The sequence below is a fragment of the Choristoneura fumiferana genome, unplaced genomic scaffold (assembly GCF_025370935.1).
Source record: "Choristoneura fumiferana unplaced genomic scaffold, NRCan_CFum_1 Sck3bRy_373;HRSCAF=918_pilon, whole genome shotgun sequence".
NCBI lineage: Eukaryota > Metazoa > Arthropoda > Insecta > Lepidoptera > Tortricidae > Choristoneura > Choristoneura fumiferana.
Window position 1 is genome coordinate 59,883 of NW_027413018.1, and position 24,547 is coordinate 84,429.

Consider the following 24,547-nt stretch of genomic DNA (forward strand, 5'->3'; position numbering starts at 1 on the left):
CTTTATAACCGATCTTATTATTTACTGATATAAATTTTACGTTTAGAAAAATGAGCACTTGTCAGTTTGAATTTTCTTTAGCAATTTACTCCCTATGACGGAGTTGACGGAGGCCACTGCGTGGGGCTCCTATTTGGGCAACGTGCCCTTCGGGAATATAAAGCAACCTAAAGAACATATTTATTTATTTGAACCAACCTATCTACTTTGTTTTTGTTAATCGAAAGCTTTTGACATTCGACATGTGACGTACTGTGTGTATCAAGTTTATGACAAAATAATATTATTAATTTTTGTACTTAGATATTATATTCATTCGACCAGTCGTGTTGTATGTATTTTGAACGTATAGATACAAACATTATTCATTTAGGCTTTCCACATTCTAGACATATGTGTATCAAGTTTATGACATTTGATTTAGAGTGTTATGCCTACGTAACCGTAAGAGCACTTGAATAATAGTTAAGGTTTCAAATAAGATCGGTTATAAGGCGTTTTGAATTTTTTTATACCATATATAAATATAGATCAGTTAATAATAAGACCGGGAGAAAAGGCGATTCGGATTTTTTCTACAAGTACAAATATAGATCAGTAATATTACGATCAGAGGAAAAGTCGATTGGAATTTAGTTATTACAAGAGAAAATAAGATATATCAGGAAATGCGTCTAACAAACCACTCATTACCATCTTGGGCTTCTGACAGGCAAATTAGTACGGGCAATGACTCATTTACCGACCACGGGTGTTCATGACAAGCATATTAAGGTTGAGGTTTTTTGGGGGTTCAAACCAAGGTAGCCTGCATGTTACACTGTTTACTAGCAAATGTGATGAAAAATCCTAAATATCATTACAACTTAATATATATTATTTATTTAATTAGGTGTTACTTTTTATTGGCAACAAAATATAATGACCATTGGTAATCTGGACTCAATTCTTGTGACGGGACTAACGGGACCCTATTACTAAGCCTACCTACGTGTCCGGCCGTCTAACTTTAGAGCTATATTTTTTTTACCGTAAAAGAAGCGGTTTTTTTTAACTGACTTCATAGTTAAGAGAAGGTTCTCAATTTTTCGGGATATTTTTATATGTATCAGTCGACCAAGAAATTCCTTTACCACCCCAAGGTTCAATGTCAGTTGTACTGCTTAAAACATCAAAGGCCATTTACAAGTCAATGTGACATTAGCCTATTTTTTTATTCTGATGCCTTAGGAGCTGTTATAAAAAAATGTTAAAGCACTTACTTAGTCGACTATAATACCTATGTCCCCGATTACTCAAAGACCGCTGGACCAATCTGAAAAAAATTTTTTTTGTTGGTTTTTATTTTTAAAACATTTATTTTTCTGAATATGTGTTATTGAGGCGGATTTTCTAACAAATAATACAAAATAGAGAAAGTTCAAAAAATAAAGGGGTCCCCATACAAGAACAACCCTTTTTTGTTTCCAATGTATTTTTTTATTAAATTGGTTATATCGTAAAGTAAGTAAAACATACAAGCGTCAAATGTGGTATGATTATATAGTACAAACCCTAAAAAAAAACAACAAATACTTACTAAAAAATGGTATATGTATTGTATAGTACGATGTAGTTTTTGATGTCACTTTTTTTATTAACTGTACTTGAGACTGACAAACTACGTATCTAATTTGACAAAACAGGAATTACACGAAACAGGAATTTGACGAAATAGGAATTTGACGGAACAGGAATATAACGAATCAAGAATATGACGAAACAAGAATTTGACGAAACAGGAATTGGACGAAACAAGAATATGATAAAACAAGAATTTGACGAAATAGGAATTGGACAAAACTAGAATTTGACAAAACAATAATATGACGAAACAAGATTTTGACGAAACAGGAATTTTGACGAACGTCTTTGCTATGAGTACTGTAAAATTCTATTCAGTCACCTAAGAATAAAACACAAATAATTATTTTCAGCACCCAGTTCAACAAATTGGGGTGTTATATGGTAACATGTTACACCCCTATTTAAAGAGCCATCACCTCAAAGTCAAACCTGTAATTAAAATAAAATCAAACTTCATTTTTTTCTGTAAAGACGGTTAAATGTGATGCCGTCTCTGTCTATTTGAACAAAACAAATAGAGACGGCATCACACCTAACCGCCAGTTAACACTAATCAATGGATGGTGAAACAGCCCCTGTCTGTGTCATTGTAGATCAAATGGATGAACTAGTTTTACAGTTTTTAATGCAGTTTTTAGCCAATACTGAAGGGGTGAAGTCTATAAAAACATATTTTAAGACCTTTATACACCACATTATTTAGACGCGTGTTTGTATCGATACAAACAATACGCACATGAGTTGTATGGCTGCTCTATGGAAAGAAAAACGTGCTGTTAATGCGGATTTCTAAAATTCACGTCAATGACATGTTTAAAAAATCGCAATGTGCAAAGGCCTTAGCTAACATTGGTGTCTGCTAAGCTTATGGTAATTAATTGATGATGTAATGACCTTACATTCAATTCTATTACAGTTGGCTGTGACAATGTGGATTCTAATCTCACTGTATCATACCGCTGGGATCAAAGTTCATGCTCTCCTGACTACTTCCATTACTTTGAAAAGGTAAGAACTTGGCATTACACTGTAGAAAATAATAATAAAAGAATGAGAGAGAAAGAGAGTGAGAAATGAGAACAGGCATGTTACCATGTATTTCCTTCTGCAATTGATCACCTGTCTGACTGTCAATGTACTCATACATACCATATTTCAGGGTTGCATACTTTAGTTGACACAAATGGAACCCTTATCATCACTTTGTTGTTTGTCCGTTTCCTATCAAACCCTTTTTCCAGAACATGTGGATGTATTAAGAGTTGTGGATAAAGCTCAGTTCGAGGCTTGGAGACTCAAATCCTTAAGACTGCAGAGTCTTAAAGACTGCACTATATTGGAGATTTTTTTTATACATATGGATGCAAGAAACTGTCTTTGTGGGCTTTGAGTCGTTAAGCCTCGAGAGTCTTTAGGCTTTGAGTTTTTAAGCCTCGAAATGAGCGTTTTTCACAACACTAGGATGTATCAAGGTGATATTAATATTAAATACTTGGGTCTGCTGCTCTTGAAGCAGTGGAAAAAAATAATTTCTAAGATAGAATTAAACTAGGAGTTTCTATACAAATTGCTCCAAATCCAATCCAATGGGGTACTTCCGGTTCTCCTAGAGACTTGAAATTTATGAATTGTAGCTGGTTGTGGTTACTAGTTGGTAATGGTTTTCAAGTCAACTTAAAAATTTAAGCTATTCGCTGGGTGCGAAGTACTAGGTGGGGGGTAATGAAATATATCGCAGCGCTCATAGTGGCCAAAAGTAAAAATAATGTAGGTATCTGTCATTAACAAAGCAATTTCTTTAGACTTAACTACCTAATTTAGTAATAGATGTTTGTCTTATGATGCCAGCTTGAATTATTGAACACAGTCCCTGTTTTGTTCTTAATTCCTCTACATCCCGGACATGTCCAGCAGATACCAACAATTTTCCTTTTGAAACGGTTTGTGGTTGAAATTTTATATTAGAGTGATACTTAATTTTCAATTTAAGTAATTAAAATTCATATTTAAATTATTACTAGCGATACAAGAACAATTATATATGTTTACTATTAATTAAAGAAACCATTAAAGTAGCTTTATCTTTTTGTTTTACAGTAAAAGTACAACTAAACATGAAGTAAACAAACCCTGACATAACCAAAATAAAACACACTTTTTGAATAAATTTTACTTACCTCATTTAATTTTAATGACCAAAAATGAAATCACAGCCCTTTGTCCACCCAAATCACTGTATCACAGTAATTTTGTATTATAAATTAATACGTGATATTTTTGATTTTTGTCACAAAGTCGCGATGAAATTTCAAAACGTCAGAGCCTCAGAGCCAATAAAGTTGCGGACGCTAGGTGGCGCTGATGTCGTGCATGCATCAGAGTCGTCGTGCACTGCACAGAGCCAATATAGAACAAGTACTTAAGAATTTAAAAAAAAAGTCTACCACAATTCGGAAAAGCTTCTTTTGATAAGAATCCGGCAAGAAACTCATCGAGGTATATATTTAGGTATTTTTTTATTTACGCATTTGCGAAGACGCGGGTGGCGTCTAAAAAGATATAAGTCCTCTATCTCATCTGACAATAAGTACCTGCTGATAAGGCCGAAGATTTAGCTCACTCCCTGGTTGCCCCCTAGCTTCATTAAATAGCCTTGAATTGGGTATATTTATATTTCGGGAATCTCGAAAACAGAAAATTTCAACGATATTGGTTTTTGGGCAGAAACAATCATTCTAGCTTGGTTTTATTTCTGGGGAAACGGGTGCTTTTGAAAAACTTTGACTTTGACTTCGAAACAAAATATGACAAAGATGTCGCGTACAAGTCTGGGAGTGGGAGCCCGTGCATGACATCACGCCGTGCTGTACCACTACCATGAGTTTACAGTGACCGTACTCGATAGCGACGGCGTAAATTATTTGTAGTCGCTGTACAGTACAATTCTCCATACAAATAATTTACGCCGTCGCTATCAAGTACGGTCACTGTATGTAAACTCATGGTAGTGGTGCTGAAGTGGCATACGGTGTGACGTTTCGCTGAACTTTAACTGGCTTTATCTAATCCAGCGCCTTTGCTCTGATCAAGGTAGAGCGAGATTGTCTACACCGCTTCCGCGCTTCTCAAAAGGTGCCATCAACATTTTACTTTGAGCAGGAAACTGGCAAATGGCAAGTGGCGCCCCTGGCCATCTGGCGACTAGAGCGAGCGCTCCTCGTGCATTATAAAAACAGGTCACGTGTGTGTAGTGCCATGCGCGGATAGGGTTCCGTTCCGTTATAAGATGCGTGAAATCTTCAATATTAAAATTTTATCGGCTGTTGAGTAGGTAAGGTACTCCCTTAAATGAGAAAATTGAAAAAAAGTTCATGATTAAAGCCTCGTCGGTCTTATAGTCCATAAAATTCTACATAAAAAAATACAAAATGAATCATGGCCGTTGTGGTGTAACTTTCAATTTAAGGGTTAACTTAAAAAAACCTACTTAGCTATGGTTTTCCTTTTAAATTCGTTACTATATTTACGATTTTTTTCCAGATTTTTTAGAGATTAGTTCATAGAGGGGGGCCATTGACTAACGTAATTTTAGCACTTTGATGCTTAATATTTTGCAAACTGTTATTTACTCGTACTCGTAGATTGGTGAGAATGGTGTTAGCAACCCTACACCACAGTATAACAAGTTTCCCTACAGTAATCCGACGGAGACGTCTAGACAGAGCAATCGTGCGGGGCGTGAGGGGTGAGACGCGGGTGGGAGGAGCCCCAGCTGCATACTTCGCCGTTCTTAGTAGCTTGGGACAAGTCTTCTAGGGCTATCGCTTTTTCAAACTCAATAATATATATTTGCCGCATACGGAACCCTAAATTGCGTGTAACACGAGACACGACACTTGGCTGTTCTTTATTTTTATTTTTATTGAACCAATTGTTTTCGCATCTTCCAGCGTATTGTAAGTTGCAAGAAACCCCCCAGCGACTTGGTGGGGAACAAAACATTACTTCAGCGTGCTACCGGCGAATTCAAATTTTTGTGTCCGAACAAGCAGCCCTATCCCCTGGTCTAAAGAATGACGCCGCGATGACAGATGAAGCCAAGAAGGATGCTGGGGCCATCGCACAATCTGTAAGTTTTTTTTTTTATTATGAGAGGGAAGCAAAGTAAGGGGGTTATCTGAAATGATCACCACCGCCCATGAGTACCAACAACTCCAGGAGAGTCATTGTCTGTTGCCGGCCTTTAAAAACGTATAAGCCCTTATCTTGAAAGCTCCGATGTCATAGTTGTCAGGAAACACCGCTGACGGAAGTTGATTCTACAATTTCACTGTATGTGGCAGGAAGTGCCAACTTCGACTAGGTACAATTAAAACAGGAACAGGTGCAATTAATGTAATACGCCTGTAATAGGGATGATGACATCAATCAACTGATCCGCAGATCCCTGTACTTAACCATCTGTCAGAACCAGCACTGGTAGGTACGCCTATCAGATTATTTCCAAACTTAATTAGGTCCTGGCCCAAAATGTGCAAAATTCGAACTTCGTATCTTCAGCTGACCCTAATATAATTTAATAGTAGAGTGAGAGCGGTTTCATACGAACTTCGAATTTCGTAGTGGCCCCCCTGGCGCTACGCAGTCGGCTGCCGCGGTGTGATCGCAATGAGGGCTATCGCGTATGAATTCGCCGCTAGAGGCGCTAGTGTAGCGAGAGGTCTCCGAAATGTCGAATGTCACTGTTGTAACAAACTAAGCACTATACTTCAGGCAGGACCTTTGTCTACAGTGGCGCCAACTGGTGAGCGCGAAAACGGTACCCTTCATTGCCTCGAGGGTTTCTGTGATAGGCTAGTTGACGCAGGGGTTCGTTTGACAACTTGGGGTTCGTTTGACAACATTTGTGTGCGACGTGTGGTTTGGCTGGCTATATTTCCCAAGCACCCTTGCTTCTATGCATCCTCTTCTTGATTCTCTTTTTTTGGGAAGCAAAGGAGGCCTTTGCCCGGAAATAAGATCATTAAAAAAAAATCTGTTTCAGAAATCTTCCTCCTCATCACTGTGGCTAATGAAGGTGTCTACATCCTAAGCATAGCTGTCCTGAGCACAACCAAGTTCAATGGCACAGTTCATATTGAGATGGTGAAGGACTCGAGTTACTTGTCCGCTGCTATCTACCCTCTTTTACCGGTAAGTGCGGTTCTGTGGTTCAAATAGTTTGCAGAGAGATTGAATATTTAGATTAGGTACTCGTTTGGAAAGAACCTTCTGGTTTTGGCAAACTGTTTTATAGAACAATTTTTGAATTGTTTGATAGGTCGTACGAAGCAACGCCTTGAGTTGAGTTGAAGCAAGTGGACTGGATTATAATGAGTGTGGGCTTTTAAAAGTGTTTTTGGTATCAAATAATGTACACACAACATTGCAAGTTAAATAAAAGCTTGTAGAAACAGTAAATGTACTAAATTAGACCGAATCCACAAAGTTAAGCTCCTACTCTTTGCAGTTTGGACGCTTAGCTATTATGCTAACTTTAACAGGACCACAAACACTTGGTTTATTTGGTGTTCATGTTTATTTTCGTCTTTTTAGTTTTTTTTTTGTTAGAAAAGTGTTTCTGGTGGTCATTATATGTAAGTTATGTAACCCCCTTTAAAATGACTTATTAGTCAGTCTATTTGTAAAATATTTCTTCCTTCTCCTTTTCCCCTTTAGTTTTTCGGCGTGATGTGCGCAGTATACACTGTGTTGTGCGCAGCGTGGCTAGTAGTGTGCGGCTTGCAATGGCGGGATCTACTGCGCATCCAGTACTGGATCGGCGGCGTGGCGCTACTTGGCATGATCGAGAGTGCCACGTATTACGCCGTCTACTCGTCCATCGACCGCACTGGGTGAGTTAATGCACTTCACTGTGCAGTACTTCATCATAGAGAGTAAAATCTTCAAAGTACCCTGGTTTGATAATTCCAGCCTCCCCAGGGATCTTCTCGTGTGGGCTTTTCGTGTGCGGTCTGGTCACATTCCACTAAACTGTTTTTTGAATTTGATGAGAGTTGTACAATCACCTTTGTGTATAGGTTGTAATAAGACTGAAGTGAAGACCACATTTTCTTTTGGAATGTGATCAGAATAAGGACATCAGAGGCAGGTATTTGGATGGAATGGGCTTGTTCATTGAAGGTGTACATGTAAATGTAATTCTAAGTCAACCGCTTTCAGAAGAAGCGATGCTGATTTACAGGTTCATTAGACAGGCCTTTGCATCCAGAGACGTGGTTTCAGTGCAAGGGAGAGCGTAATATCTGTAGTGTGGTGTACCTATATGACTAAAGCTCATATCAAATGAATCTCTCGCTAAAGTCGAACTTTCAAGTTGATAGACACGGCTATTGGCATTATTGTTTTATGAATATCAACTTTAGGGTGGTAGACCATATATTTTACTGATGGTACATGTAGCTCAAAAGTAGCTTCCCTCCTTAGTACTTTGTCGCAGTAATTGTAAGTACTGGGACAGTTTGAGATGTTTCAAGTTAGTAACACTGACAAAGCAGCAACTAAACGATACAGCTAGTTTTGATTCAACATGTTTTTTGATAATATTGTATTACTTTAATCACAGAGTACATCTTTAATGGATTTAAAATTATTTTTAATTTTGTGAATAAACTTTGGCACTTTCTAGTCGGTAAGAATATACAATAAAATGACTTTTTATTGAACAGCACAGATTACAGATTAGATTAGAGAGTATTGTTGCTGCTGTTGTCTGTGGATACAGACAACAGCAGCAACAATACTAATAACAGTTCCGTTTCGCAGGTACTTCAACGCGGAGGCGTACATGTTTGCGGAGTGGGTGTCGGTGGCGAAGCGCGCGCTCGCAAGGATGCTGGTTATTATCGTGTCCCTTGGCTTCGGTATTGTAAAGTGAGTCAAAGTACAAACTTAGTAAAGGCTGACCAGAATTATAAAAAAACCTCGCCATATTGCGGAAAACCAATAGAACTAATTTCTTGCACTGGTAACACTAAATTCAAATGTCATCTGTCTATTGCTGTCAAAGTTTAACGTTGTTTGCGCGTGGTATTTTAAAGTGTTATTTTGTGTTTTTGTGCGTTAAAATGCCGAAGATTATCTATAGCCTTGGAAGGAAAATAATTCACAATGTAGGTATAAAATTATTTTTGTCATAGAAAAAGTCTGAGGGATTAGAAAATATTCCTTTAAATAACATCACCGACACCGTTGTCAATATGACTGGTAGGTATCGTATAGTAAGTGTAAAGAATGTTGCAATATAAAACGAAGAAGTGCTGCCCTCGCATCAGGTTTTTTATATTAGTGTCAGGTCAGCCTTCAAGTAGCTGTTCGGGTTAATGTTTTGCCACCAAATCTTGAGATGATTTTATTTAGTAATAACTTAAGAACTTAACTAACAAAAAGTTGGAAAACCTCCGACTTTGTCACTTCAAAGTGCAATATCTCAAAAATGGATAAATTGATTTTGATGAAACATGTCTAAGAACCATAGCTAGAAAGCCTGCTTTTAAATAAAAAAAACTCATTCAAATCGGCCCATCCGTTTAAGAGCTACATTGCCACAGACAGACACACATAGCGGTCAAACTTATAACACCGCTCTTTTTGCGTCGGAGGTTAAAAAATGACGATACCTTAGTAATTTGTTATTTTAATAAATTATTAACAGCTAGCTTTTACCCGCGGCTTCGCACGCGTAAACTATTCGGTCTGGTAGTTGCAATTGAAATTTTCGGGATTTTACAAAATTCCCCTGGAAATTTCCAAATTTATATCGTGGTCTTCATTGAGGTTGTGTTGTGAATAACTGTACAAAATTCAAGACTCTAAACCCAGTGCTAAAATTTCAAAAATTTTTCCCTATCCAAATTCAAATTCATATCATTTATTCAGTAAATAGGCCGCAATGGGCACTTTTACACGTCATTTTTTTAAATACCAGCACTTTCGGAAAGACCATCATTGCCAAGAAGAATGCGCCGCAAGAAGCTTGGCAGAAAGTCATTTTTTCAAAATAAAATAAGTACAAATAAAATACTTAAAAACTACAGTAAGTATACAATTAAAGAAAAAATTACAAAATAATAATAACAATAATACACGGATGTATGGGGTCCCTTAGTTACAAAACTATCCCGTGGAAATATCGGGATAAAAAGTAGCGTATGTGTTATTCCAGACGTCCGGCTACCTACATACCAAATTTCATGCCTCTAAGCCCAGCGGTTGTTATTTCAAGATTTTATCCCTATCCCGTGGGAATATCGGAATAAAAAGTAGCCTATGTGTTATTCCAGAGGTCCAGCTACCTACATACCAAATTTCATGGCTCTAAGCCCAGTGGTTGTTATTTCGAGATTTTATCCCTAGTTATCCCGTGGGAATATCGGGTCAAAAAGTCACTTAAGTGTTATTCCAGATGTCCAGTTACCTACATACCAAATTTCATGACTCTAAGCCCAGCGGTTATTATTTCGAGATTTTATCCCTATCCCGTGGGAATATCGGAATAAATAGTAGCCTATGTGTTATTCCAGAGGTCCAGCTACCTACATACCAAATTTCATGGCTCTAAGCCCAGTGGTTGTTATTTCGAGATTTTATCCCTAGTTATCCCGTAGGAATATCGGGTCAAAAAGTCACTTAAGTGTTATTCCAGATGTTCAGTTACCTACATACCAAATTTCATGACTCTAAGCCCAGCGGTTATTATTTCAAGATTTTATCCCTATCCCGTGGGAATATCGGAATAAATAGTAGCCTATGTGTTATTTCAGAGGTTCAGCTACCTACACACTAAATTTCATGGCTCTAAGCCCAGCGGTTGTTATTTCAAGATTTTATCCCTAGGTATCCCGTGGGAATATCGAGTCAAAAAGTTGCCTATGTGTTATTTCAGACATCCAACTACCTACATACCAAATTTCATGACTCTAAACCCAGCGGTTGTTATTTCGAGATTTTATCCCTATCCCGTGGGAATATCGGAATAAAAAGTAGCCTATGTGTTATTTCAGAGGTCCAGCTACCTACATACTAAATTTCATGGCTCAAAGCCCAGCGGTTGTTATTTCAAGATTTTATCCCTAGGTATCCCGTGGGAATATCGGGTCAAAAAGTCACCTATGTTTTATTCCAGACGTCCAACTACCTACATACCAAATTTCATGACTCTAAGCCTAGCGGTTGTTATTTCGAGATTTTATCCCTATCCCGTGGGAATATCGGGATAAAAAGTATCCTATGTTTTAATCCAGGTTATAAACTAACTTTCCGCCAAATTTCATCCAAATCCGTCCAGCCGTTTAAGCGTGAAAAAGTAACAAACATACTCACTCACTCACTCACTCACTCACAAACTTTCACATTTATAATACTAGCTTTTACCCGCGGCTTCGCACGCGTAAATTAATCGGTGTGGTAGCTGCAATTGAAATTTTCGGTATTTTACAAAATTCCCCTGGAAATTTCCAATATTTATATCGTGGTCTTCATTGAGGTTGTGTTGTGAATAACTGTACAAAATTCAAGACTCTAAACCCAATTCAAATTCAAATCATTTACTCAGTAAATAGGCCGCAATGGGCACTTTTACACGTCATTTTTTATACTACCAGCGCTTTCGGAAAGACCATCATTGCCAAGAAGAATGCGTCGCAAGAAACTTGGCAGAAAGTCATTTTTTCAAAATAAAATAATTACAAATAAAATACTTAAAAACTACAGTATACAATTAAAGAAAAAAATACGAAATAATAATAATAATAATACAGGGATGTATGGGGTCCCTTAGTTACAAAACTATACCGTGGGAATATCGGGATAAAAAGTAGCGTACTTATGTGTTATTCCAGACATACGGCTACCTACATCCAAATTTCATGCCTCTAAGCCTAGCGGTTGTTATTTCGACATTTTATTCCTAGGTATCCCGTGGTAATATCGGGTCAAAAAGTCGTCTATGTGTTTTTCTAGACATCCAGCTTCCTACATACCAAATTTCATGACTCTAAGCTCAGCGGTTAATATTTCAAGATTTTATCCCTATCCCGTGGGAATATCGGGGTAAAAAATAGATTATGTGTTATTCCAGAGGTCCAGCTACCTACATACCAAATTTCATGGCTCTAAGCCCAGTGGTTGTTATTTCGAGATTTTATCCCTAGGTATCCCGTGGGAATATCGGGTCAAAAAGTCCCTTACGTGTTATTCCAGACGTCCAGTTACCTACATACTAAATTTCATGACTCTAAGCCCAGCGGTTATTATTTCAAGATTTTATCCCTATCCCGTGGGAATATCGGGATAAAAATTAGCCTGTGTGTTATTCCAGAGGTCCAGCTACCTACATACCAAATTTCATGGCTCTAAACCCAGTGGTTGTTATTTCGAGATTTTATCCCTAAGTATCCCGTGGGAATATCGAGTCAAAAAGTCCCTTACGTGTTATTCCAGACGTCCAGCTACCTACAAACCAAATTTCATGACTCTAAGCCCAGCGGTTATTATTTCAAGATTTTATCCCTATCCTGGGGAATATCGGATAAAAGTAGCCTATGTGTTATTCCAGAGGTCCAGCTACCTACATACTAAATTTCATGGCTCTTAGCCCTGCGGTTGTTATTTCAAGATTTTATCCCTAGGTATCCCGTGGGAATATCGGGTCAAAAAGTCACCTATCTGTTATTCCAGACGTCCAACTACCTACATACCAAATTTCATGACTCTAAGCCCAGAGGTTGTTATTTCGAGATTTTATCCCTATCCCGTGGGAATACCGGGATAAAAAGTATCCTATGTTTTAATCCAGGTTATAAACTAACTTTTCGCCAAATTTCATCCAAATCCGTCCAGCCGTTTCAGCGTGAAAGAGTAACAAACATACTCACTCACTCACTCACTCACTCACTCACTCACAAACTTTCGCATTTATAATATTAGTAGGATTAGTAGGATAACTGTCAATCCTTGTTTATTATATTGAACACCTGATTTGATCTTATTAAATAATGTATTCAAATAAGACATTAAAGAGTGAATACTGGCCATGGCCTGGCCAGGCAATGTTGTTTGCAATTCCATTACTGCACTCAAATTTAAAACTAGAACGAATGTTTAATAGTGCTATACAACGACGTACTTCGCGTTCTATTATCACGAATATAAGGACGACATTTCCTTGTATGTTCGAGAAAAAATATTTACATACCACAAACTCTTATTCCGACCGACGATATTTTTTCACTGGACTGTACAGTCAAGGAAACTGAATCACGTACCAGGGTGGAACCTTTGTGCTACTAATGTCATGTTGACATCCCATGCATTTGCCAAAGAAATCATAGCAAAATTATTTATGAAAAGGTTTCACCTGAAAAGAAAAGCTAACGCAACTTTCGGGCATAAGTGCCTTGTGCTTGTGTCTGCAAATTGTGGATGTAAAGGTTATATGTATGTTTGTTTGTTTCAGGCCTCGGTTGGGTCCCGCTTTGCAACGAGTTGTGGGTACCGGGGTCCTTTGGGGCATCCTCGCAGCTATTGAGGCGTGGCTACGTCTACACCACAAGGTATGTACTGACCACTAATGAGGAATTTTCGGTTGAGACAGCAAAACTACCTTAAAGCGGCGAGTGAAGAAAGAGCGAATGAGAGATGCAATGAGGGCTACCGTTTTCGCGCTCACCAGTTGGCGCCACTGTAGACAAAGGTCCTGCCTGAAGTATAGTGGTTAGTTTGTTATTACGGGCGTGAAAACAAAATTTACATTTAAATCATATTTAATACCTTAAAACCGTACCATAAAAATATCGAGCCACAGTGTTGCGTAGTCCCGTTATGTTCGGGAAAACGCGAAGGCAAAGGTTTCCGAAAGGCAAAACTGTCTCAAAACACAGACATTCATTGCCCCGTAACGCATATTTGCCATAATTAATTTCAGGTATTGCAAAATATTCACAAAATTATTCTAATTATAAATAAACCCGCGTAGCTCACCCAAAAACAGTGAGATTTGACATTTCGGAGACCTCTCGCTACACTAGCGCCTCTAGCGGCGAATTCATACGCGATAGCCCTCGTTGGCAAAATGAAATAGGCTCAGAATTGCTCAGCGAGCTATGGAGAGAGCTATGCTTGGGGTTTCTCTACGGGATCGAATCAGAAATGAGGAGATACGTAGAAGAACAAGGGTCACCGACATAGCCAAGCGAATTAGCTCGTTGAAGTGGCAATGGGCAGGCCATATAGCACGGAGAACAGAATGTCGTTGTGGTCGAAAGGTTCTCGAGTGGAGACCGCGGATCGGCAAGCGCAGCGTAGGACGTCCGTCCACCAACGAGATGGACGGATGGCCTGGTATAGTCGCGGGTTCACGGTGAATGCAAGCCGCTTCCAACCGAGGCAACTGGAGATCTATGGAGAGGCCTATGTCCAACAGTGGACGTCCTATGGCTAATATGATGATGATGAGCCCTCATTGAGCTGAGAAATTTTAGACAAGAGGTCGTAAAGTAATTACGTCATATCAATTGCTATCGCTCCGCTTGTCAACCCGCTAATCTCTCCGCTACAGATTTGTTATACATACAGTTGTGTTGTTTTAAGGCGGACGACTCGAATCGCGACTTGCTTCTGTCCGAAGCGCCGATGTCTCTTCTCGACAGCGCCATCTGTTGGTGGGTGTTTGTCTCGCTTGCACACACCATGCGCACACTGCAACTGAGAAGGTCAGTACTACTCGCTCGTTCGGTACTTGTTTATCATTGAAATATGTGTGGTATGGTAGATCAAGTTTATAAGGTCTTGTTTCGTCCTTTTTAGTTTTTATTTATTTTTTCAGGCAGTTGGATTCAATTTTTTATATAATACTGTCGTAAATTTGGTACAAAGTACAAGATTAACTATTTACTATCGGGTACACTGGGACAACTGTCAATTATCGTGTAAAGCAGTGCTTGTTGTGCACTGTTGTGTTTCGGCGTGGAGAGTAAGACAGCCGGTGAAATTACTGGCACTTGAGGTATCCCATCTTAGGCCTCTAGGTTGGCAACGCATCTGCAATCCCCCTGGTGTTGCAGGTGTCTATGGGCGGTGGTGATCTCTTACCATCAGGAGACCCACTTGCTCGTTTGCCATCCAATCGAATAAAAAAAAAAGAATTGATGTGTCCATTAATACGAGACTTCTTACGAGAGTATCTTTACTTCAACATTATTTCATAACTTTCATATTATAAGTCATACACACAATGCCGTAATACGGGTTGAAAGTCATTATTCACTTTATATCAGCCTGTCTCATTCTGTTTCCCAGGAACACGATAAAGCTGTCCCTGTACCGGCACTTCACTAACACGCTGATATTCGCGGTCATCTCTTCAGTCGTGTTCATGCTGTATTCCATCAAAGCTTTCAGAGTGTTGCCGTGTATTACTGTGAGTTTAAATCTTTTCTTAAGCCATGTACGCACTATGCGGCTAACCGCGCGGTTTTGACGCGCCCTCTCTGGGGTTGCACGTAAATTAAAATATCGATATTTATATCGAAAGCTCGAAAATATCGATATTCGATAATATCTATTTTCAATGCTACCCCCTTTTCATCTTCCAGGATTGGAAGGAGGTGTGGATGGACGAGGCGTACTGGCACATCCTGTTTGCGAGCGTTCTGACCGTCATCATGGTGTTGTGGCGGCCCACTAACAACAACCAGCGCTACGCCTTCACGCCGCTGCTGGATAACGCTGATGACGAGGATGACGGTAAACCTGGTTTCTGACTGCTTAGGATCCATAAATTGCATCACACATTAAGGCTCTGTTCTCTGGTGGAAACTACCCCTGGTTTCTGGCAGCTTTGGGGTTGTCCATAAATTATGTTACACATTTAGAGAGGGGGGGGTGAAGCTGATTATGACAAAAGGTACAAAATAACTGCAACTTAATACGCGTGACAAGGGTGCTACATGAAAATGGTCATTGGTGTGACGTACTTTATAGATGGGCCCAAAGCACATGCTTTTGCAGAGTTTTAAGACCTAATTTGCTTTGCTAGCTTTAATATTCAAGAGAATTATCATATAATATTTTGTTTTCAAAAAATAACTTTCTAGTAACATTTTTCTTGGCAATGATGGTCTGTCCGAAAGCGCTGGTAGTATAAAAAACTGACATGTAAAAGAGCGCTTTGCGGTAGTACAGAATAAACGTTTGATTTTGATTTCATAGCCACGCGACTCCGCAATGTGTTTTGCACGTTTCTCACACCGTGTAAATAAAGCTTAACACCTTCGTTTGAATCACTAAGCTCTTAAATACACTTACTCATATTGTCCAAAGTCCGAGGTCAGCTCAATAATAGTACTCTTTGGCATGCTAAGAAAAATTCTCGTTGCTCCGAGCCCGAGACCCCGAGCCCGAGACCGGCCCGTCTGCAGCTCGCCCTCTCTGGTAATCTGTAAAAGGGCATTTTCACAAAAGAGCTTAAGTACCTTTTCTTTTTTGTTTTTCCTTCCGATAGTTTAAAATTTAAAGTTTAAAAGTTAAACTTTAAATAAATGTCCCAAACAAAAACGTTTTTTTTCATACAATTCATATGGGCGTCACAAAACTGACTCATATTCATTTATTTATTGCATATCATATTAGCAGTTGTTACAATTCGGTATAGTCAATTAGTCACATGTGACGCCCTGCAAGCGCACAGCAACATGAGAGGTTACTACTACATTAATAATGTCATGTCATAAAATTTCTATTACAATACAATGTATTTCTCGCAAAGTGTATTGATATTTTGAAAGAAAAGGTACTTACACTTTATTTGAAAACGCCCAAAAGCCATCTGAGGCTAACAGCAACAGTCCGTTCGAAAAAAATTAAACCAAACTTCAATTTACAGAAGAAGAAGAACAATTCGTGAATGACGCGTATGGGGTGAAGATGCGAGGCACAAGTGTGACTGAAATCGAGCGAGAGGCCCGGGAGCCGCAAGAAAATACCAACACTTTGGACTCGGACCTTCGCTGGGTCGAAGAGAATATCCCCACCAGCACTCTACCTCTTTTAGACTCCGACGAGGAAATTATTAACACAAAGTTTGAAGTGTCCAAAATGCAGTAAAGTTACTTAATAAATCAATGTGTAAAGTATTAAAAGACGTGTTTGTTTTTGACTTGTAGATGAGAATATTGAGGATCGTGTTCAATGAATATTAATTAAGACACAGTTAAATATGAAACTGCTGCAAGAACTCTTAATCTTAAGTAAATCTAAAAGACAGATTCCATTGAAAGTTCATAAATAAATATGTGCGTATGTAAGGGCTACTTGCACAGAAAAGGGTAGCCTAGAAAAAAAAATCCAAATAATAATTAAAAAATAATTAACTAAGAGAAAACTGATGCGAGTAGAAAAGCAAAGATTTTAACTAAAACTTATATGCTCTTGACTGTATATGATTTTGTTTAAAGAGGAATAAAATATAATTTTGTATGAAAACATTTATTTGTACATACAATTTTAATATATATAATCTTGTTCTTTAGACGTGATCTTTGGTATATAAAATATAATATGGAATATGGCCACTATTACTTACTATTATTAAATGGAAGTTCTGATAAAATTCAGTCAATACAGAGTAAAATGGAAACAGATTACATCTTAAATTAATTTAAAATTAATAAATATTTTACTTAAAACTCATTTAACTACTAATACTAGAAAATTTCAATACACCTTGGAAGTAATATCATACTGGTGAAGCATTTTAAGAATTATTACTCATAAATGGAATTGTTAGTTATTATCGTAATAAAAGTCATAGTCTTCTGGCTCGTCTGGAATCTGTGGTGGGTCCTGTGGGATGTCTATGCCTTCTGCATCAAGTAGTCTCACCTTTATATCCATAGACAACAATGTCTCGAGATCATTCTCATAAGATTTACTTGTCATCTTTTCTTTCAATAGCGCATTAACTCCATCTGTCCAATAGTCAAATACCTGCTCATCGGGAGCTACAAAATCTAGTGATGTCACTTCAGCAGACTTCAGAATAAAAGAGAATGCCAGATTTGGATTTATCTTCCTCCCTCTCAAGTCTTTCATGTGTGGACAGTCCTTGCCGACTACAACACTCTTTATGTCGGCAACAGACAGCTTGTTGCCAAGTTCCTCTAGGCTTGGCGTGCTTTTTTCATCACAATCGCCATAATGCAATACCTTGTGGTTTGGTGATAATCTGACATACCAAAACTTGTCTTTGATTCTTTGCCCTCTGGAAGAATACTTCTTGAACCTGGTCCCACCAACAAGCACCCCTAACCGCTGTTGCTGAATCAAGTCAATTATTTCTGGAGTTATTTTTTCTTTGAGCTCAACTATGGGTCTTGCATGGGACTCCCAAACTTCCCTATTAGTCCTCTCTGTTTGCCAAATCTGTGTGATTTCAGCATAAGTCAGCTGGTTGACTCTTTGGCGGAATTTGTCAAAGCCTTTAGGAGACCCAGACAGGGCCCTACTAATTTGCTCTCTGACAACACTAGAAACTTTTACAAAGTCTTCTGTGGTTGCTCTCATTTCCTTCCAAGTTTTGTTGAGGAGCACTATGCATATGCAGAACAGCTCTTCGAAAGGATGGTCATGAGTGAAGAACATTGGGTGGTATGTTTGACCTTGTTCACTTGGAGGTTCACCAATGTGAAGAATGTCACAGAGTTGTTTCACTAACTCTACACTTGTCTTACCAAAAGGGCATTCGTGTTCATCAGCCCGGCAGCTATTTTCAAGAACTATTTTCGTGTAATCTTCTTGATAGTTCCTTGCAAAGTACAGCATACAGTCCAGTGCCAGTATTCCTGGTGGTGTTTCATTAAAATCTTTTATTGGATCAATTTCACATTTGAACCCAAGCTTTTTGAAGTCCTTTGAGAAACTACCCAGCTGGCGCCTTGTTGTAACTTCGATGTTGCAATTGTTATCATTTTCAAAGGCAATTTTTCTTAACTCCTTGATTTTTTCTTGTGATTCTTGGTCCTGAGAATCAGCTCGTTGTCTCATTTTAGCTTCAAGCAGACCGAGCATGAGTGTTTGTAGAGAGTACAGCTGGTGCGCCAGCTCTGTGTCTTGAGCTTGGGCAGAGACCAAGACACCAACCAGATTGTCATAAATAACATTACGGACTTGCCTTGATGACAATGTGGCTACAATGTCCTTCCGCTTAGTCATATCGGCCTTTGTCAGAATAGCATTAATAAGAGCAATAGTGTTTTGTTGAATGATGATGTCTTGGCTTTGATTTTGCAGCTGCAAGATTAGGCTCTGAATAGTAATTTCTTTTTCTACTTGAGAATTCTTTCCAGAGCTATTGAGAACAATATTCTCTAGTATAGACAGGCATGACTGAATGACTTTTGGTTCTTGGGGGGTACTCTGGTTACTAACAAAACCAGCAACCTTGTGAATAAATTGGTTTTCCAGTATATCCCAGGAAATAATACCATGGTCCATGAGTTCAACAAATGTTACTAGCGCGTGTTTGAGGCATGTGGCTTTAAACTTGCCGGACTCAATGTTACTGATGATTAGAGTAAGTCCCTTTTTATTTATAAATTCAAGTGCAAAAGTAAGGTCACTGCTGAGACTCGCAAGTTTTGTCAAAGCGTTGGTTTGATCCTGTTCGCTGCCATTGTTTATTTTATACAATATCTCCTGCACTGTTTTCGCAGGCGACTGCTCAAGCCGTAGCACTGAACCGTTTTTGATCTCATTACGATTCTTTTCGGTGATATAGTTTTGGTTGTTACTCTCAGAAAACTGTAATGCGTAGTTGTCCGGGTCAGACAGGCCCCAAGGCTTGCAGAGTAGCTGGATAATGCTAGATAGAGGCTGGCTCTGGTCAAATTCAATCAACTGCGGCACCTTATCGGGAGCATTGAGCATCTCCACCGCGATTTTAAGAATAGTCGAGTCCCTCGTTGCTGACGGCATCTTCAATTGCTTCGTAGACATTTATTTATCATTTGTCAAGTACACAATTCGCGAAATTGGTATTGAAATAATTATTTTTAGTAATCTTGCACCCAGTTGTCCCTCCCGTTAAATGGGCAAGGCAAGAAATACAAAAGCAAGTAAGCAGGATATGACAGGACAACAAGATGACATTTGTGACAGTTGGTTTTTAAGCGCCCTACATACGGTACGACTAATGTTCGGTATTCGTCCACGTTTCGTCATAGGATCGCAATGAACATTCGAAAGCACCTAAATTATTCGCATGGGCAAACATCTCATCTACCTTTTTTTTTTAATGATTTATAAAAACGTATTTTTTATAATTTTTTATTTATTTATTAGGCGTTTTACACATAGTTCTGCTATTCGCCAAAAGATGGCGCCACATGAGAATACCTAAGCGATAAATAATACTTATAGGCGGATACAGGCGAAAATACCAAATTTCTTCCAAACCGCTAGAGCCAACATTCGGGATATCAAAATAAATTAAAATACATTATTCGGTATAATAGTATACAAATAATAAAATTAAATTACAAATTAACTAGCGTTTGACCGAGGCCGCACTAAGCTAAACCGCCGCGGTTTTTAACCGCGTGACTTTTTATACAAGTAAATGAACTAAAGTCGAAGTCAAAATATCTTTATTCAATTTAGGCTTATAACAAGCACTTATGAATGTCACAAAATCTACCACCGGTTGGGAGAAACCTCTGTTGAGAATAATCAGGCAAGAAACTCAACGAACTAAAAGAATTTCTTTGCTCACACGCGACCTTACGATTGCTAAGTTTATGCAAAATATAAGCGTCTTCATTCAGTTCCTCCACCTCCACACTGTAAGAACACACACAATCCCATCTATCACCACCACCACACGACACTGACACGTTTCGAACTCAACCAGAGATCATCTACACATCTACCAGATGTGAGATGTTAGACTAACACTAACAAACCACAACAACCGTTTTAATTTGCCACTGTTACTCCCTAATTAAACTTTAATCGTCATAAAACTACCTTACATTTTTATTTATTTAGAATAAGTAAAATATAAATATTTTATTCGCACTTCGAAAATTACATAAAACACAAAAGGCGTCAAGGCGCGTTTTATTAACTGCTATTGCTGAAATTAGACCGAAGCCGTAGGAAGGGAGATGATACTAAATTTATTACCTGCTCATTAATAATAGACCCCATACTATTGTACCTAATTATTTCCATGCATTCTAGAACATCGAGACGAAACCCGCAATAATGACACTTCATATGAATCTGAGTCTAATAAAGAATGATTTGATCTAACAGATGTTTGGCAGCATTTGATCTGTCAGGATGCTCATTCTTATATGCTGAAACACGCTCTTTAAACTTAGCATTACGAGTAAAAATGCGACCTGTCTGACCTACATATATACTGTGTTGCAGTCATTACAATAAAAGTAAGCTTGTATACACCCGGTCTAGTGACTTTATCCACCTTATATTTTGGTTACAAAACCTCGAGTACAAAGAGTTGTTTAGTCTTAAAGGCAACATTAACATTGTTTTATTTTAAAATACTACACCTATATTTGTTAGTAGACTGAGAAGGCAAGGCATCACGGCGTAAAGCATGCTATTCACTATCCGTGCCTGCTACTTTTGAACTCAACTATTTACCATTGATAAATAACAATCAATCAATCAATCAATGATAAATCAATAGTTGATTCAATAAATATATACAAGTAAACTTAATACCGCCCGTGCGGCCGCTTGCATTAGTTTACTTGATTCACAAAGTAACGCGTTTGAAAACCGCGGCGGTTTAGCCGTAGTGCGGCATCGGCCTTAGCGATTATATTATACCTACATTATTAATTAATAGCGTTACTTTGCATCCAGTGTGTAGTGACGTGCGCCACAGATGAACCTTTTTCCTACCTTTTTCACACTAAATTTCATAATGCCTTCTTTGGTAGAAGCATAGCATCATTCTATCCTATCGTCATTTAAATGCTTGAATATAATAATTAATAAAACTTCATGATCATAATAAATAAGTAGGTACATAATTAAGTGTAAAGTAGGGCTTATTCGTATGCTAAATTACATTTTGTTGTTTAATGATTACAGATTTTTTTGAAGATCAACCATACTTTCTAAAGTTTTCCACTAAAACATAGCTGAAACGTATGAAAATGAAATAAAATATCTCTGCAAGACTCATCGCAGAAAACCCTGTAAGCAATCCGCAGAGTCCTCCTAAATAGCTGACATTTTCATACCAGTATGATGTCACATCTATCCTGTACATTGGTAGTTCGTGAAGAGCATAGTATATACGAATTGAAGAAAGATTACCGTCCTTTAAATCAATTGTATCGTTTGCAAATTCAGTCGCGTTCTGCGGAATAGGTGTCAGTTTGATGTTGGCATTAATTTTATATCGCGTCGCGCTGCAATCGGGCAAGCAATGAGGGCAGTTTAATGAGTCCTCACGTTCTACTTCTAATCCTGGTAAATCGCTTGGAGGGTACACAAAGAGAAGTTTCTGCCGGTATTTATTTAAACAGTGCAGCTCTTCAAGCGTGCAAGCCGAGAGATTACTTCTCTTTGGTAGAAAAAAGGGTACACATCGACATAGCCGCTCGATAGTTCTCATCCGGCATCGGACCAAACAGTTGCTCATGCTGTAGTACTCGTGGTATTCTTCTTTCATTTCGTCTTCGAATTTGCAACCTCTTTTCTCAAGAGGAAGTAGTCTTACAGCTGGTACTGTGTAATACGAATATGGACTGATTGTTATATCGTAATGTTGTCCTACAGATATAACTCTGTGCACGAGGCCGCCAGCTGTTTGATCGGCGTAATCATAGCGATCGAAAAACAAGATGTCGAAGCCGTAGCTCTGCCGTGTCGCGTAGAGGTACTCCTCAGTTTTTGCCTGCATGACCAGCGTCAAACTGTTTAAGCGACTACTGTCGCTCATTCTTATCGGTTTGTCGACAGGATCCAACGGGTCTTTTTCCAACCTGCCAGCTTCAGTGTTGTAATAGTTAAAAACGCAACAGAATCCAAACTGTGTTATGTCCATTCGGAACAGGCTGCTGCAATTGAAAGGCGTCCCCTTCCAGTGGCATCTGAGCAATGTCTCTTCGCAAGTTGGTGTCAGAGATTTTAACAGTTTCGTTATATCTTTCTTCTTAATGTTTTCCTCTTCGTCAATTTTGTTTTCGAGTTTTTCTAAATAGACGTTGAATCTCAAGACATCCTGTCTATTGGGGTACGAGAAATCGTAAAGGCTGCCGTACAATTTGGCAACTTCGAAGAGTTCTGCTTTGCTGGAAAAAGTCGTGTTATCTTGCGCGTACAGGACGTCGACTAGACGTTTAACGGCAGATATCTTCATTCGGTTGTGGTTGCAAATTGCTATGGCTGGAAATATTATACTTCCTACGGGATATCCTGCATCTTCTAAAGTCATATAAGTAGGCTGTGCATTCTGAGACTCGAGTATGTTTCCCATGAAGTAGAAAAAGCTGAATATAGCACTTGCGATTATAGCAAACCACATAAACCTCTCCGTTATTGTTTTCTTGCTGTCCACAAGGAACCGGACGCCACTAAAAGACGAGTTTGTCATGTATTCCAGAAACGTATTTTGTATACTTTTCCGTATTATCATCTCATTGTTGAGTTTTATTATGGGTTTTCGAAATGTCACGGTTTTTTGGGAAGGTTTTTTCACCCGCCGTGGCATGTAGGAAGGAGCTAGTTCCCTCTGATAAAACATGTTCTTCTTTCTTTCCATTTATATGCAGCCGTTTTGGAGATATTTATTTTCTACCTAAAATTCTATCTAAATCCGCGACACATTAAAATAAATATATTTTTCAAACTCTTTCATTCACGCTATCTAATAGGTATCCACTCATCGAAGTATGTCCGTGGACTAATAATAGGCAAGTAAGTACTAGTATTATATTATGATGTATTATATATAGCTGCTATTATGATTGACGCTTGCCACGCTATTTTAATAAGTAATAAGCTAAAAATCATTGCATAGCGCGCTAACGACCACGATTACAAATTTGCTTTATTATAATGCCAATGCTTTCCTTCATAACAGTAATTGCTATACCCGTAACACTGACATGCATTGCAATTTTCAAGCAATTTTCAATAATTGATGCGTGCTCGATATTGTTTTACATGATTTTCTAATCGCTCAAAGGAAAAAATAAATAAACCAGCAATCGAGCAGCCATAACTCTATCTATGTCTGTTGCAATGATTTTGTTGACACTACTTATTTCAACTTTTGATAAGAAACCCTAATTGATGACACTCGGTAGGTTTTTCTTGTTTACCTACTTGTATTTGTAACAATCGGCTGCGGCTCCACTGAGGCGGAGACGAGCGGAGCGGAGAGGAGACGTGTAGGGATCGACCAATCATATTAGTTGAATCCACATCTCGTCTCCGCCTCATTATCATCAGACGTGTAGGGATTGGTCGATCCCTACACGTCTCCTCTCCGCTCCGCTCGTCTCCGCCTCAGTGGAGCCGCAGCCTACACCTATATACCTATTCCTCTTTGTCAGTTAAATGCACAGCATGATTATGTGGAAATAATTCTATTACATATTTTGTTCGGAAAATGAAAAGGAAAATATTACTTATGTAAAAGATTTGTTAATTTTCATTTCAAATTAATTGAGATGATGTAAGATTTATAACATCTCTTAATCTTATAGCATTAGATCTTCTTCTTCTTCTGTCTAACAGCATGGTGTACGGTTGTGTCACTCTGAAGATGAGCTCTGGTTGAGTTCGAAACGCGTCAGTGTAGTGTGGTGGTGATGATAGA

General features: G+C 38.5%; 2 protein-coding genes and 1 pseudogene across 2 annotated transcripts; 1 reads left to right on the forward strand and 2 right to left on the reverse strand.

The window, feature by feature from the left end:
* Positions 1-2,514: 2,514 nt before the first annotated feature.
* Positions 2,515-16,823, forward strand: LOC141445150 (transmembrane protein 87A-like; the record flags this gene model as incomplete). The annotated part of the gene is made up of 10 exons (XM_074110933.1): positions 2,515-2,634; positions 5,577-5,690; positions 6,619-6,819; positions 7,345-7,520; positions 8,452-8,559; positions 13,142-13,238; positions 14,275-14,396; positions 14,983-15,103; positions 15,279-15,429; positions 16,568-16,823. Coding segments are annotated over 10 exons (1,431 nt in total), but the record flags the coding sequence as incomplete, so codon positions are not given.
* Positions 16,824-17,207: 384 nt separating this feature from the next.
* On the reverse strand, positions 17,208-19,827 carry LOC141445148 (engulfment and cell motility protein 1 pseudogene; annotated as a pseudogene).
* Positions 19,828-21,797: 1,970 nt separating this feature from the next.
* Positions 21,798-23,083, reverse strand: LOC141445151 (sodium channel protein Nach-like). Its single transcript, XM_074110934.1, has one exon. The coding sequence runs from the start codon at positions 23,081-23,083 to the stop codon at positions 21,821-21,823; it is 1,263 nt and encodes a 420-aa protein (XP_073967035.1). The 3' UTR covers positions 21,798-21,820.
* Between the last annotated feature and the right edge of the window lie 1,464 nt (positions 23,084-24,547).